Genomic DNA, 17,593 nt, shown 5'->3' with positions numbered 1-17,593 from the left:
TGTAAGTTAAACTATTCACAGGGGCATGAGGTGGGCATCAGTTGACCTTAGATTTGGTCATTATACTTGTCCCTAAGTTTCCTGACCTCATTAAAGGACTATCACAGAGCCCCTACCATATGAACTTTCAGCACACAAGAAAATTCACTGATCCTTTGAAACCTCATGCTTTATCAAGCATCAGGATATACTTTCCCCTTTTCCTAGAATGACCTCCATCTGATAATCTCCTACTCATTCCTTAAGACCCTCTACAAATAAAATTTCTATGGAGTTTCAACCCTTTGGGATACAACAGCACTAAAAAAGTGCTTCTATAAGCACATCAAGCATTCTATTATTGGTTCTCTTTACCTGTTTGTCTCTCCCATTAGTGTAGGAGATCCACAAGAGCCACAACAGTGTTTATAGCTAACATGTCTGCTGAACGAAAAAGGAATAAATGTATTGTCTACCAAGATGAAGTAAAATAATACTCCCATTTCCTTTTTCTCCAGGTATTTTGTATAACACAGTTCAAGATCACATATGCTTTCTTTTGGAAGATGCAAAAGAAATCCTATTTCAAGGCCCAACAATTTTTCACATATGTGACTGTAATCCTTCTATTATACCTGAAAGCGAAATAATCAAAATGAACAACTAAGAAAAAGGACTTTTAAACTTGACTTTATTCAATTCAATCACTCTAGCATGTTAAAAATCTTTCAGGATATTGAAATATCCAATATATTAGTTATCTTTTCCATTTTTCAAACATCTACCTGAGGCTATACCAATTTGATACACATTAGGTATACTTTATTCAAAATGCTCAGGACCAGAAGTGTTTTGGATTTCAGATTTTTTCAGATTTTGGGATATGTGTATTATATACTTAAGCAATTAGGCATTCCAAATCCAAAAATCCAAAATGCTCCAAACTTCCAAACTTTTTGAGCACTTTGGATTTTGAATTATTAGATTTGGGATGCTTGACCTGTATTTGCAATTGGTTAACCCTACTTTGTGACACTGAGAGTATGTGTCTATTCAGCATTCTTTGCAGATTTTCAACTTAGCAAGACACAGCATTCTAAGTTGAAATCTTGGAGAAAACTTCTGCATTGTCATCTATCATCCAATAATTTTGATGAAAAACTAAATGCCATCTTGATTCATATCCCTTGAGTAACTTGTTTTTTTTCTTTCTAATCTTTAAGAATATGCTCCTTAGCACTCTAAAATTTCACAATGATTTGTCTGAGAGGGAGAGAGAAAGACAGTGTGTGCTTTCTCATTCATTGTGCTAAGCATCAAAACAACACATAAGATCAACAAAACAAAGAGCTGGTTTTTTGAAAAGATAAACAAAATCAAACAAACCTTTAGACTAAAAAAAAAAAAAAGAAGGAAGACTCAAATAAAAGAAAAAGTAGAAATTATATCTGATACAATAGAAATACAAGGAATCATTAAACTGTTACGAAAATGCTAGGAAAAAACAGAAAATCTGAAAAGACCAATAACAAGTAAGAAGACTGAATCAGTTCTACAAAGTCTCCTACCAAAGAAAAGCCCAGGACTTGATGGCTTCACTGCTGAATTCCATCAAACATTTAAAGAAGAACTAATAACAATTCTACTCAAACTATTCCAATATATCAAAGAGAATGGAATGCTTTCAAATTTCAATCTATGAGGCCAACATTATTCTGATAACAAAATCAGACAAGGACATAACAAAAGAAGAAAACTGCAGGTCAGTATCCCTGATGAACTAAGATGCAAAAATCCTCAACAAAATACTAGCAAACCAAATTCAACACAGCACATTAATAAGATCATTCACTATGATCAAGTGGGATTCATTCCAGGGATGCAAGGATGGTTTAACATAAGCAAATCAATAAGGATGATACATCATATTAACAGAATGAAGGGCAAAAACCATACGATTATTTCAATAGATGCAGAAAAAGTATTTGACAAATTCAACGTCCTTTCATGATTAAAAAAATAAAACTCAATAAATTAGGTAAACAAGGAACGTACCTCAATTCAAATAGGCCTTTTCAATATCCACAACTGTGATACCTCATTTTCTTTCTTTTTTTTTTTTTTTTTGAGATGGAGTCTCACCCTGTTGCCCAGGCTGGAGTGCAATGGCATAATCTCAGCTCACTGCAACTTCTGCCTCCCAGGTTCAAGCAATTCTCCTGCCTCAGCTTCCCAATTAGCTGGGATTACAGGCACCTGCCACCATGCCGGGCTAACTTTTTTTGTATTTTTAGTAGAGACAGGGTTTCACCATGCTGGCCAGGCTGGTTTCAAACTCCTGACCTCAGGCAATCCACCCGCCTCAGCCTCCCAAAGTGCTAGGATTACAGGCGTGAGGCACTGTGCCTTATCAAGTGATACCTCATTTTCTTGAAATCCTTGTCCCCATTAGTCTTCTATCCACTTTAGCAATCCACTCCCCCAATGATGAGCTTGCCATTATCAGAATCTGCAATCTCTCTGAACTCCTGTTCTCAATATCTGATCCATTCTCTGACCACTACCTTTTTTTTTTTTTTAACCTAGTTCATTTGCTCTATAACTCCTTCTACTTCCTCAAACTTTCAAGAATTTTGATCAGGTGAACCCATTAATTTTTCACCATGTATCAGTTTTTGCTAATCTTCACTTATTTCCTTACCATCTCAGATTTGTAGTAGTCCATTATGATAATCAGTCTCATAAAAACATTTTATCTGTAATTCTGTTTTAAAATCTGAGCCGTTTTCAGTTGCTTAGATGCTGATAAACAAATCACTTCCAGGGAAAATCACCTAACAAGGATGGCTGGTTTCAATTCAAAATGTACTATCTCAAACTCTAGACGGGGATTCCACAATGCCTGTTTCCCTCATGAGTTTGCTTTCTTATTTTCACAGTATTTTTTGTTCAAATTTATACATCATCAAAGCTCCTTTATCTCTCCACTAACAAATCTACGAAGTCTCCCTAGATGTACATACAATCCCTCCTGTTACAGAGAAGTTACAAAGGCCTATTCCTCAACCCCTCCCGCTAGGTTCTGCATCCCATCCCTCTCTTCCTCAAGGACTTCATTATGATCCACTTCTCTTTCCTGATCATCAACCTCTCCCGCTGAACTCAATCATTTAAATTAATATTCAAACGTGTTCTAATATTGTTCCTTTAAAAACAAAATACACACCTCCTTCATCCTACTTCTCAATTCTGAGTTACTGAAATTAGTTGCTCAATCCTTATTGAAAAACACTAGAAAATGAAAATTTGCAAAACTAGATACTCAAAATTTATCCTTAGATCAGGCTGCAGCTCAGACCACAATGATTTGGGCCCAGGCAGATTTATATTTCATAAATGGAGTTTTATCATTATTTTCTAAAGTTCTGTGAAATTTGTTTCCCATAATTACATAAGCATAATCTTTATAATTACATAAACTATAGAGATATTATTGAAGGAACTGTCTTTTTGAATATTCATAAGGGAAATTTCATCTTTGACTCAGCATCAGTAAAGGGTGTGCATCTCTCAACAAAAGATTTAACATTTTGAACACTCTGAAAATGGAAACTAAATGATTACTTATTATTTTAGGTGACTAGCACCTTTTTAATCATACAGTATGCATTTCTGAGTATTAATCTTATTTCTACCTTTATTAGTTTCCTGCCCTGATTTTCTCTATTTTCTTGAAATACTTATCTTCTCTTTTCATATTTTGGATACTTTTAAACTCTTCTAAATTATTTAAGAAGCAAGTAGAACAAGGCAATGTACAAATAGAGACTAAAGATAAAAACAGAACTAGAGAGAGGCAAGACCAAGAAAAGTATAGAAGCAGAAAGGGGCAGAAGAGACTGGGGAGAGAGAGGTAGCAGTGTTTGTTGTTATGGAATAAGTCATTATGTGGATCTGGATCTTAGGAAAGCAGCATAAGAATATATACATATTTAGACAATAGCATATTTGAAATTCCATTATACTGAATCACTCAAAATTATAGACATCCATGCAGAAATATTTTGCAATATTAATTATAAAAACAACTATAAAAACATTTGATCTTAAAAAATTAGAACTTCCCTGTTATTTTCAATTTAATCGTGATAATATTTTCTTGTGAAATGTTGTTAGCATATTTTTCCCAAATGTAAGCATTCATTTTCTTTTTGAGACAGAGTCTCACCTCTGCAGCAGTTGGGTGCGTTAGTTAGAGGCAGAAAAGTGCATTCAGCTCACTGCAGCCTCAACCTCCCTGCTAGCTTAAGTGATCCTCCCAAATCAGTTCCCTTAGATAGCTGGGACTACATTCATGTGCCACCTCACACCCAGCTAATTTTCTTTTCTTTTTTCTTTTTTTTATCATACCTCTGTCTTAGGGTACATGTGCACAACATGGTGGTTTGTTACATATGTATACATGTGCCATGTTGGTGTGCTGCACCCATTAACTCATCATTTACATTAGGTATATCTCCCACGTTATCCTTCCCTCCTGCCAATAGGGACCCCAGCATGTGATGATCCCTTCCTGTGTCCAAGTGGATCTCATTTGTTCAATTCCACCCCGGCGAGTGAGAACATGCGGTATTTGGTTTTCTGTTCTTGTGATAGTTTGCTGAGAATGATGGTTTCCCGCTGCATCCATGTCCCTACAAAGGACATGAATTCATCCTTTTTTATGGCTGCATAGTAGGGTAGTGACTAGGTCTCACTATGTTGCCCAGGCTGGTCTCAAACTGCTATGCTTAAGTGATCCTCCCACCTTGGCTTCCCAAAGTGTTGGGATTACAGGGATGAGCCGCTACACCCAGCGACTATTCTGCTTTGTAAAAATACAATCCTACTCAGTTCCCCAGGGAATTTGGTTTGGTGTCTGAAACAATGAGCTATACCTTACTTTTCTCTTGTTTGCTTTGACTGGTCTATACTGAATCAGAAAAATGAATGAAAATCGCCATACAGCATACACGAAGCCTTGGCTGCTTACCAAGCAAGTTCTAAAAAGAGATGAATATGCAGAACCCACAGAAAATACTATCCAAGAGCCAAGGACAATTCTACGTGACTTATGAATCATTTGACTGGTTACTATGGAAGAAATACTAGGTTCTTTCCATTTGTAGGATTTTTCTGTAAAGCAGATTGCTGGACTATAATTAATACTAGGTACCTTTCAAAAAATGAAAAATGTCAAACACAGATTGGGTACAAATTACTTCATTCCTTTCTTAGGAATGAACACTCTGATAAAGCAGTAGGAGCGCTAACATCTGCCTCAACCCCAGAAAAGTACACTCTCCTTATACCTATCTTTCTCCATCACCACAGGCATCTCCTAGGTAGGATTCTGTGTGTCACTGCAGCCAAAAACCATCACAGAATTGTAATGACTATCATTCAGGTTTCAATTTACACAGTTCATTTGGCTCCTTGTTTAAAAGGTCCTGCCCTATTCCACTATTTGATTTTGTCTACCTACTATGGCTAAGTCAGGGAATTGCCATACATTCAGATAAAGAGAATAAATCAGCTGTATACTTGATTTTTGGTAAAATTTAGATAGCAGTAAGGTAATCACAGGCAACATCAGTGTTCTACTTGTTACTTTATATCAAAAGGTATAAATAAAACACATTAGGATATAAATATCTTCATTTGCACAAATTTTTGCCTTTTTTAATGGTCTCAATTGCAGATTCATTATACAGCACCATCAACTGCAGCCAAACAAATGTGTAAAATTTCACAAAGAAATGTTGGCATAATTTTTTTAGTTTAAGAATTGTTAAACTAAGAGAAATGCACCAAAATGGTTCTACCATCTAACTGGAAATTAAAGCTAATCAAAGCAAAACAGTGCTATGTACTTACAGTTAGCAATATTGAACTACACATTTTAAATTTTATTAAGTGGATAGCTCTCATGTTAAGTCTTCTTATCAAAATAAAATGATTTGTTTTTTAAAAAATGATGCCAATGTCAAGAATACTGCAATCATGACCAATCAGGAAAATCACAAAAATAAAGAATCTTCTCTTTCTTCTCAGAGTTGTTTTTTATTTCTGTGACCTATTCTAGAGTCTTCAATAGTATCTGAGTCTATTTTACCAGTCACCAATTGACATATTCCAGAAACTATTGTGATTTTAGCCATAAAAACATAGTTATAGTTTCTAAATGGGATGTCTGTTCCTCCTGCTAATACTTTTCTTTTTCAAAAACAGATGGCCTTATTGTACTCTTACTATTAGAAAAGTAATAACCAACTACAACTGCAAGTGCATGGATAGAAAGTGAATGCTCACCAGAAAAACTAGAGATATTTTTTTTAATGGGAATGTCCTGAGCCAGAATATTTCAAGGGGGTATGGGGGTGTATATGTGTGTGTGTGTGTGTGTTTGTACTTTTTTCCCTCAGTACAAATTTGTTAAATACTTCCCTTCTTAATATCTTATTTTATTTCCATGAAGGTGTGTATAACTCAGTAAGTTCAGTAGCTTCAATATACTACATATGTCAAGAGCTAGTTTTACATTGACTAGTTTCAACTATTATTCTCACATACATAAAGTAACCAAATCAATAGGACATATCTAAATTCAAACTTGACTATGTACCTTTCTGCCTATTGAAATTACACTCAGCAAAAGTTATCCACTTTCACCGTTATCTTTGCCAATGTCCAAAAGGAATAAACAAGAATATATGCAAACAAAAAAAATTCCAAGTTCTAGGAGTTCCCAAACCTAGTTCACCATATACCTATCTTAAATATATTTTTCATTTATTTAAATCCCTCAGTTAGACTCTCCTTAGTTCCAAGATAAAAATTATATACACTCAGACAAAGTGAATATATCAGTTACATATCTGATTTTTGGTGAAATTTAGATCATGGTAAGGTAATCTTGGGCAACATCAGTGTTCTCTAATAAAACACAACCCTAACTTCATAACTTTCACATCCTATCTACTTAATATCATGGCTTTTAGTTACTGAAATATAAATGAACATCACCCTTCGCAGGAATCATTGATGTGAGTATGCTCTGTGATGTGATATCCTTAGAAAAAAAATTTAAAAAGCAATAATAACATGGTTTTACTTACGAGAAGTTTTGGAAGCAAGAAGAGTAACTCGGGCACCTCCTAAGAAGTGAAAACCCATTACATTCACCTGATCATCATCTGACTGACTGGCAAAACCTACAAAGAAAAGAGAGAAATCACCTTATGTAACCAGAAGGCAAAATTAACACATCTGAAATAGGAATCTTAGTTGAATGATGCGTGTTTTTGATGTCACTGGTCATGTATAAACTCCACGTATGAACTATAATATATTAACCTTGATTTCCATAGTAGCTTCCAATCAATGAAATTTCTGCCTTACACAAACTCTGGAATCATTTAATTTCATTTATTCTAATGGTTGATTCCAGATATGAGACAGAACATACGCAAGATGAACCTAGAATATCTTTTCACACCAGATAGCAAGGAAGCTATTACTGAACCGGTAGGGTTTTATGAAAAGGACTTGAAAGCCAGCTTAAAGAGACTACTACTGGCCAGAGATAAAAATATTAGGGTATCAAAGAAAATAATAATTGCAATGGAGTAAAACACATCAAATATGTTTAAAGGCATGAGTTCATACAGAGACTTAAAAACAAAATAAAAACAAATGGTCACTATTGATGATCCTACAGAATCAATGCTATTTATTTTAAGCTCTGTTTATTTAAAATATTTTAAAAATTAGTAATAAAGGGAAAGAACCAAGCATTTATCCTGAAAACCCTACTCAAACTGCACCATATAACAGCTACAAAAGGAAAGGTTCTCTCTAGAGAAATATTCCAGCTAAAAAATGAAGAAAGTGTGAAAGAAATAGAATATCTATTTTTCAGCCTGTAGTGAAGTAATGGATCTCAGCATTGAGTATCAATGGCTGTTACCATCACATGCAAAAAAAGACAAACAAATATTATGTGCCCTCTGTCTGCTGAAAGTCTATACTACCATCCAGGAAGAACTCTGGCCAAAATAATCAATCTTGACTCTGCCAGCTGTAGATCCAGCTTACCAATTTACAGACAATGTGACAGACAAAAGAAATATTAGGACAGGCATGGTGGCTCACGCTTGTAATCCCAGCACTTTGGGAGGCTGAGGTGGGCAGATCACGAGGTAAGGAGATCGAGACCATCCTGGCTAACACAGTGAAACCCCGTCTCTACTAAAAATACAAAATATTACTTGGGCGTGGTGGCACGCGCCTATAGTCCCAGCTACTCAGGAGGCTGAGGCAGGAGAATCGCTTGAACCCGGGAGGCGGAGGTTGCAGGGAGCCGAGATCGCACCACTGCACACCAGCCTGGGCCACAGAGTGAGACTCCATCTCAAAAAAAAGAAAAAAAAAAGGGAAGAAATATTAAACGTCATCACAGGGGTAAAGGATGTCACCAAGATGGTAAAGTAGGGACACCAGTCTTCATCCCCAGCAATAAAAATATATAGAGAGAAAGACAGCTATTCAATAACCAAAATAGCCCTGTGAGAGCTCAAGGGCCTATTTAAGAAGCTGAAGCAAAACAGAACAAATGACTGGTTATATCAGCATACCTAAGATCCCTGCAGATGACTAGTGACAAAGAATAAAGGCAATAGGCTATTGGTGACAGCCGTGGAGTGGGAACTTCCATGGTTCCCAGCAGCCTGCTCCACAGAAGACACCAGCATCTTTTGCCACTGAGGTAACCAACAGCCATTTCCACCAGGGAACCCCAGAGAGGAAGGCATGGCTCTATATTCCCTTGCTCAAGAAGTAGTTATTGTTGTACCACCCCAGGACCAAAACCACCACCCCTCCAAACCTTGCACATTCCCCTAACCCCCAGGCCACAGTCACTTCATGAATGTGCATACTTCAGAGACTGGCTCTGTGGCTGCACTATGCCCATCCATGTCTCAGATACCAGAGCTACCACCATAGTGAGCCAGTTCACACCCAAGGTCCTACAGCTAAGGTCTCTCTGCATATTACTATGGTTCAGTCATTACATCACTGTAATGATTACAGTGATAGAGGACATAGAGGACAAGGCCCCATCCTATACCTCAGAGCCAAAGTAACTCTGCACACATCCATGCTCCCATCTCAGGCTCCCCAGCTGTTTCATAAACACTAATGCCTCACATACCATCACCAACACAGCAATGCGGGTTCCTGTGCCCCAGGTACTGGTGCCATTACCACCCAAAATCCCAGAACCAAAGTCCCTTTACACATACCCACGCTTCAGGACTTAGCTCCATGGCATCTCCATAGGTGCCATTCATCAGGCACTGGAAACTGGCCCACAAGCCAGACACAGTGCCAAGAGAGATCCCCTTGGCTAAGATTTCCCTGGTGGGAGAAAAAGAGGTTGGGAGTACCCTAGCATACACTGCCATTAAAAATCCCAACAGCCCTCACTATTGCTGAGAACACTCACAGAGTTGGTAACTGAGGATACCTGCAATCTTTACCAACACCAACCACAGCTAAAAGAGCTGCACACAGTTTATGTTGTTATGCCCTTGCCAGGGCCAGAACCTCTACATCTCATACTGCCTGCACCCTTGACCCTCCCATAGAAGGTCTTTCCACACCAAAATCGGCACACAAAGTTGGAAAGAGGAGACTGATCCACCAAATGTGCAGGCATCAAAGTATGGCGACCAGAAACAAGAAAAACAAAGGAGACATATCCCTACCAAAAGAACACAATGATTTCCCAGTAGCTGACCCCAAAGAAATGGACATCTACAAGTTAACAAAGAATTCAAAATAACTGTTTTCAAGAAGCTCAACAAACCAGAAAAACAAAACAAAACAAAACAAAAAACAGAGAAAAAAAACTCAGAAGAATAACAAGTTTTGGAGCTGAAAAAATACAATGAATGAAATGAAAACAGCTAGGCACAGTGGCTCACACCAATAATCCTAGCGCTTTGGGAGGCTGAGGCAGGCACATCACTTGAGCTCAGGAGTTCCAGATCAGCCTGTGTAACAAAGTGAAACCTTGTCTCTACAAAAAATAAGAAAATTAGCCAGGTGTGATGGCATGCACCTATAGTCCCAGTTACTTGGGAGGCTGAGATCAGAGGATTGCTTGAGCCCTGGACGTCAAGGCTGCAGTGGGCCGTGATCATGCCACTGAACTCCAGCCTGGATGACAGAGCAAGACCCTGAGAGGGGAGGGGAGGGGAGGGGAGAGGAGGGGGAGGAGGATGGGAGGGGAGAAAAGGGGGGAGGGGGAGGGGGAAGGGGGAGCGCATGGGAAGGGGAGGAAGACAGGGAGGGGGAGGGCAGAAAATACAATGAAGAACACCAAAAATAGAACTGATTAAGCAGAAGAAAAAATCTGTGAACTCAAAGATTATTAGAAAATACAGTGAGATGAGGAAAAAAATGAAAGGAAAGAAGAAAGGCTGCAAGATTTAAGGAACAGTATCAAGCGAAACGATAAGAGAAAACCTTTCAAATCTGGAGAGAAGTATAAATATCCAGATATAAGAAACTCATGACATCAAAACGTAAAATGTGGGGGGATGGAGTAAAAATTATTCACATAACTGTAGAAAAAAGCTAAATTACAGATCAATTTCCCTCATGAACATAGATACAAAAATACTAAAATACAGTTTGGCAAATTGAACCTAAAAATATAGTGAAAAGATAATATATCACGACCATCTATAATTTATGTCAAGAATGCAGGTTGGGCTAACATTAAAAATTAATCAATGTAATCCACCATATTTAACCAAATAAAGAAGAAAATGATAAGAATGTCTCAGCTGATATAGAAGTAATCTTGAAAAAAATCCAATATCCATTCCTGATTACAGTCTCAGCAACCCAGGAATAGAAGGCAACTTCCTCAACCTGGTAAAAAAAAAAAAAAAAAAAAAAAAATTCTAAAAAATACTTATAGCTAAAACATACTTAATGGTGAAAGACAATGTCTGTTCTCAACATTTCTATTCAACATTATGCCAGAAGTTCTAGCCAAGGCAAAAAGCAAGCAAAAACAAATAATCCAGTTTGGAAAGGAAGAAATGAAACTGTTTTCATTTGCACATAACATGATCATTTATGTAGAAAATCTGACTGATTAAATCTACAAAAATGCTAATAGATCCCGCAAGTGGTTTAACAATGTTGCATGATACAAGATTGATATAAGAAAATCAATTGTAGGTCAAGCGCGGTAGCTCACACCTGTAATCCCAGTACTTTGAGAGGCAAAGGCGGGTGGATCACCTGAGGTCAGGAGTTCGACACCACCCTGACCAATGTGGTGAAACCCCATCTCTACTGAAAACACAAAAATTAGCCAGGCATGGTGGCGTGTGCCTGTAGTCCCAACTACTTGGGAGGCTGAGACAGGAGAATTGCTAGAACCCAGGAGGCGAAGATTGCAGTGAGACGAGATCGTACCACTGCACTCCAGTCCAGACAACAGAGTGAGACTCCATCTCAAAAGAAAAGAAAATAAATTGTATTTCTATGTATTAGCAAAGAAAAATATGAAATCGAAAAAAAACACAATAGCATAAAAATACATGAAATAGGGATATATCTCACAAAGGATTTATAAAACCTGTACATGAAAAATTACCAACCCTCACAGAGAGAAACAAAATAGACCCTAAATAAATGAATGATGGTCTGCACTTTCATCTTAAGAAACTAGAATACAGAGATACCATGTTCAATATTGTTAAGATATCAGTTCTCTCCAAATTGATCTACAGAATCAATATAATCCCAATCCCAATCAAAATCCCAACAGCCAGTTTTGTTCAATTTACAAGGTGATTCTAAGATTCATATGAAAATGCAAAGGACTTAAAATATCCAAAACAACATTGAGAAGAATAAAGTTGGAGAAACTGCACTGCCTGGCTTCAATACTTATTATAAATTTACAGTCATCAAAACACAATGTTACTGGTGTACAGCAACAGACAAAGATATCAATGGAACAAAATTAAGAAAGCAGAAATACACCCACATAAATGTGGTCAGATGATTTTCAACAAAGTTGAAAAGGCAATTCAGTGGAAAAAGATAGTCTTTGAAAAATAGTGCTGTAACAATTAGACACCCAGATGCAAAAACGTTAATTTCATCCATCCCTCACATCACACACAAATATCAGCACAAAATGGGGAAGGGACTTAAATGTAAGGTTTAAAACCAGAAAACTTCTACCAAAAAAAAAAGGGGGGGGGGGTGGAAGAGAGAGGAACTTTGTAACCTTGGATTAGGAAAGATTTCTTAGATATAACAGTAAATTTATGATCCATTCAGAAATTGATAAATGGGGGTTTATCGGTGACAAGAACTCTGCTTCTTCCAAAGATTCTGTTGCAGAAAATGAAATGGCATGACAATAGATTTGAGAAGTTCCCATATTGTAAAATCACATATATCAAAATGGGAGGAAATAAGACAGATGAAAAAGAACATACACTATATAGCTCTATTTTATAAAATTCTAGAAAATGTAAATTAATCTCTAGTAACAGAAAGCAGATCAGTAGTTGCTTGGGATGCAGGATAAGGAATTACTAATAGTAGAAACTTTATGCCGCATGATATGCAGCATCTTAACCATTGAGATGGTTGCACAAATAAATACAGAAATCAAAACTTTTCAAAATTATACACTTCAAATGTGTAATTTATGGTACAAAAGTTAGCATTACATTTTTACGCTTTTTTCTTTTAAATTATTATTATTATACTTTTAAGTTCTATGGTACATGTATACAATGAGAAGTTTGTTGTTACATATGTATACTGTTATGTTGAAAGCTGCACTCCATCAACTCGCTGTAGCACCATCAACTCGCCATTTTACATCAGGTATAACTCCCAATGCAATCCTCCTCCCTCCCACTTCTCATGATAGCCTGCATGTCTCCGAGCCCTTCAAGATCTCATTGTTCAGTTCCACCTAAGGAGTGAGGAGAAATTACGCCGTGGTTTGGTTTTCTGTCTGTGATAGTTTGCTAAGAATGATGGTTTCAGCTGCATCCCAACCTGCCACAAAGGACACAAACTCATCCTTTTATGGCTGCATAGTATTCCATGGGTGTATATGTGCCACATTTAATCCAGTCTGTCACTGATGGCCATTTGGGTTGGATTCCAAGTCTTTATAGTAGGAAATACGAGGTAAAGAATAAAACATACGTAGTGTATGGTCTTGAGTAGTAGCCGATTTATAATCCTTTTGCAGGTATCCCAGTAATGGGATGGCTATTGGCCTTCATATAGGTACTTTCTCAGTTCTAGATCCTTTAGGAATCGCCATACTGTTTTCCATACGGTTGAACTAGTTTACAATCCCACCAACAGTGTAAAGTGTTCCTGTTTCTCCACATCCTCCAGCACCTGTTGTTTCCTGGACTTTTAATGATCGCCATTCTATCGTTAGGTGTGAGAGTGGTATCTCATTGTGGTTTCGATTTGCATTTCTCTGATGGCTAGCAGATAGATGAGCATTTTTTCCCAGCGTGTCTGTTGGCTGTATGAATGTCTCTTTTGAAAATGGCCCTGTTCATATCCTTTTGGCTCCACTTTTGATGGGGGCTGTTTATTTTTCTTGTAAATTTGTTTGAGTTCTTTGAGGTTCCTGATATTAACTTTGTCGGATGAGTAGACTTGCAAAAAAAATCTTCCCATTCTGTAGGCTGCCTGTTCACTCTGATATTAGGTATTTCTTTGCTGTGCAGAAGCTTCCTTTTTGTTTAATGAGATCCCATCGGTCAATCTTTTGGCTACTTTTATGGCCATGGCTTTGGTGCTCTTAGACATGAAGTTCCTTTTGCCCCATGCTCATGTCTCTGGCTGGTACTACCTAGGTTTTCCTCCAGGGTTTGTGTGTTAGGGTCTGGTATTTCTAAGTCTCTCAACCATCTTGAATTAATTTTGTATACAGGCAAGGAAAGGATCCAGTTTCAGCTTTCTCACTTATGGCTATTAGCCAATTTTCCTAGCACTATTTATTAAATAGGGTCCTTTTCCCATTTCTTTGTTTTCTCTCTAGGTTTTAATGTACAAGATCAGATGGCTGTAGATGGTGTGGTGGTATTATTTCTGAGGACTCTGTTCTGTTCCATTGTTATCTATGTATTCTGCTTTTGGGTACCTCCAGTACCATGCCATGAAGTACTGTAGCCCTTGTGGTATAGTTTGAAGTCAGGCAGCTCCAGCTTTTGTTTTTGACTAGGATTGCTGCCAGAAGGAGTGGTTTTTAGTTCCATATGAACTTTTAAAGCAGTTTTTTCCAATTCTGTGAAGAAATCCCATGGTAGCTTGATGGGGATGGCATTGAATCGCAAATTCACCTTGGGCAGTATGGCCATTTTCACGATATATTGATTCTTCCTATCCATGAGCATGGTGGTTTCCATTTGTTTAAAGTCCCTTTATTTCACTGAGCAGTGGTTTGTGGGGTTCTCCTTGAAGATGTCCCTTTTACAGACCCCAGGTAAGTTGGATTCCTAGGTATTTTATTCTTTAGCAATTGTGGAATGGAAGCTCATTCCAAGGATTTGGCTCTCTGTTTGTCTGTTACTTATGGAGAATGCTTTGTGATTTTGCAATACTAATTTTTGTATCCTTGATTTTTAAGTTAGTGTTGTTTAAGAGATTTGGGGTTGAGAGACAATGGCTGTTTTCTAAATATACAATCATGTCAATTGCAAAACAGGGACAATTTGACTTCTTCTTTCCTCTAACTGAATAATTTCTGATTTTTCTCTGCCCTTGATTGCCCAGCCAGAACTTCCAACACCTGATGTTGAATAGAGTGGTGAGAGGGCATCCCTGTCTGATCCCAGCTTTCAAAGGGAATTCCTTTCCAGTTTTTGCCCCATTCAAGTATGATATTGGCTGTGGGTTTGTCATAAATAGCCCTTATTATTTTGAGAGGGGTATGTCCATCACCGAATTTATTGAGCTTTTAGCATGAAGGGCTGCTAGAATTTGTCAAAGTCTTTTCACTCCATTGAGATAATCATGTGGTTCCTTTGTCTCTTGGTTCTGTTTATATGCTGGATTATGCTTGTATTGATTTGTGAATGCTTGAACCAGCCTTGCATCCTATAGGATGAAAGCAATTTGATCACATGGTGGATAAGCTTTTGATGTGCTGTTGAACTGCTTGCCAGTATTTTATTGGAGGATTTTTGCATCATGTTCATCAGGGATATTGGTCTAAAATTTCTTTTTTGTTGTGTCTCTGCCAGGCTTTGTCCTTGTGATGATATTGGGCCTCATAAAATGAGTTAGGAGGATTCTTTCTATTGATTGGAATAGTTTCAGAAGGAATGGTACCAGCTCCTCCTTGTACCTCTTGTAGAATTCAGCTGTGAAACCATCTCGGTCCTCAATTTTTTGGGTTGGTAGGCTATAATTATTGCCCTTAAATTTCAGAGCCTGCTATTGGTCTATTCAGGGATTCAACTTCTTCCTGGTTTAGTCTTTGAAGAGTATAAGTGTCTGTGAAATTATCCATTTCTTTGATTTTCCAGTTTATTTGCATAGTTTATAGTATTCTCTGATGGTAGTTTGTATTTGTGGGGTCGGTGGTGATATCCCTTTATCATGCATTATAAGGCCTATTTAGATCTTTTCTCTTTCTTATTAGTCTTGCTAGCGGTCTGTCAATTTTGTTGATCTTTGAAAAAGCAACTCCTGGATTCATTGATTTTGAGGGTTTTTGTGTCTATTCTTTCACTTCTGCTCTGATCTTAGTTTCTGTCTTCTCTGTTAGCTTTTTGAAATGGTTTGTTTTGCTTCTAGTTCTTTTAATTGTGATAAGTAGAGTGTCAATTTTAGATCTTTCCTGCTTCTCTTGTGGCATTTAGTGCTATAAATTTCCCTCTACATTAATTGCTTTTAAATGTGTCCCAGAGATTCTGTATGCTTGCATCTCTTTGTTCTCATTGGCTCTTAAAGAACATCTTCTTATTTCTGCCTTCACTTCAAGTATGTACCTGTAGTCATCAGAGCAGGTTGTCTACTTCCATGTAGCTGAGCTGCCTTTGACGGAGTTTCTTAGCCTGAGTTCTAGTTTGATTGCACTGTGTGGCCCCTTGAGACAGTTTGGTTGTAATTTCCGTTTGCACATTTGCTGAGGAGTGCTTGTATCTACTATGTGGGTCAATTTTGGAGTAAGCATGTAGTGCTGAGAAGAAATGTATATTCTGTTGATTTGGGGTGGAGAGTTCATGATGTCTATTAGGTCTGCTTTAAGGTGAGATGGAGTTCCCACCCTGGATATCCCTAAGTAACTTCTGTCTCGTTTGATCTGTCTAATGTTGACAGTGGAGGTTGAAGTCTCCCAGTTGTTACTGTATGGAGCCTGGCCTCAGGGGTCTCTAAGGACTTGCTTTATGAATCTGGTGCTCCATTGGGTGCATATATATTTAGGATATTAGCTCTTCCAAGAATTGATCCTTTTACCATTTAAGTGTAATGGTCTTGTTTGTCTCTTTTGGATCTTTGATGGTTTAAAGTCTGTTTTACTGAGATATTCAAATTCCCTTCTGCTTTTTTCTCATCTCCATTTATTGTAAATCTCCTCCTCCATCCCTATTTTGAGCCTATGTATATGTCTCTCAAGTGAGATGGGTCTCCTGAATATAGCAGACCGATGGGTTCTGACTCTTTATCCAGTTTGCCAGCTCAGTTCCTGAATTGAGCATGGTCTCCACATTATACTTAAGGTTAATATTGTTATGTGAAACGGATCCCTTTGGCTATGATATTGACCAAGTATTTCGGTTCACAGTTGATGAAGTTTCTTCCTAGCCTAAAATGGTTCTTACATTTTGGGTAGCATGTTTTGCAATGGCTGGTACCGCTGTTCCTTTTCCTGTTTAGTGCTTCCTTAAGGGTCTCTTGTAAGGCAGGCCTAGTGGGTGACAGTGCCCCCACATTTGTTTCCTGTAAAGGATTTTATTTCTCCTTCACCTCTATGAAACCTAGTTTGGCTGGATATGAAATTTGGTTTAAAATTCTTTCTAGAGAATGTTGAATATTGGCCCCCACTCTCTTCTGGCTTGAGAGTTTCTGCCGAGATCTGCTGTTGGTCTGATGGGCTTCCCTTTGTGGGTAACCCAATTTTCTCTGGCTGCCCTTAAGATTTTTTCCTTCATTTCAACTTTGGCGACTATATACTATGTGTGTCTTTGGAGTTGCTCTTCTCAAGGAGAGTAGCTCAGTGTATGCCTTCATTCCTGGATTTAAATGTTGGCTCACCCTACTAGGTTGGGAAAGTTCTCCTGAGGATATCCCTGGGATGTTTTCCCAACTTGGTTCCATTCTTCTCTCACTTTGTGGCACCCCAGTCATTATTTGGTCTTTACATAATCCCATACCTCTATAGGCTTTATCTATTTTTCTTTTTTCTTTTGTTTCTTCTTCTTCATATTCTCATTCATTTGATCCCTCAATCGCTGACACTTTTCTTCCAGTTGATCCAGCTCGGTTACTG

At 37.7% G+C, this 17,593-nt stretch overlaps 1 protein-coding gene across 12 annotated transcripts in view; it reads right to left on the bottom strand.

The window, feature by feature from the left end:
* Window positions 1–17,593, bottom strand: part of BBS9 (Bardet-Biedl syndrome 9) — a 583,258-nt gene that overhangs the window by 246,560 nt on the left and 319,105 nt on the right. For all 12 annotated transcript variants that reach the window (XR_002520717.2, XM_021935217.2, XM_021935215.2 and 9 more), the window contains one exon: window positions 7,137–7,232. Coding sequence is in view for 11 of the 12 variants with exons in the window: in XM_021935217.2 (XP_021790909.1) it covers window positions 7,137–7,232 (96 nt within the window). In the remaining variant the exon portion in view is untranslated. The remainder of the gene's footprint in view (window positions 1–7,136; window positions 7,233–17,593) is intronic.

Source organism: Papio anubis, chromosome 4 (genome assembly GCF_008728515.1).
Source record: "Papio anubis isolate 15944 chromosome 4, Panubis1.0, whole genome shotgun sequence".
Taxonomy (NCBI): domain Eukaryota; kingdom Metazoa; phylum Chordata; class Mammalia; order Primates; family Cercopithecidae; genus Papio; species Papio anubis.
The sequence above is the reverse complement of the archived record's forward strand: the minus strand, read 5'-3'. Positions and strand labels throughout refer to the sequence as shown.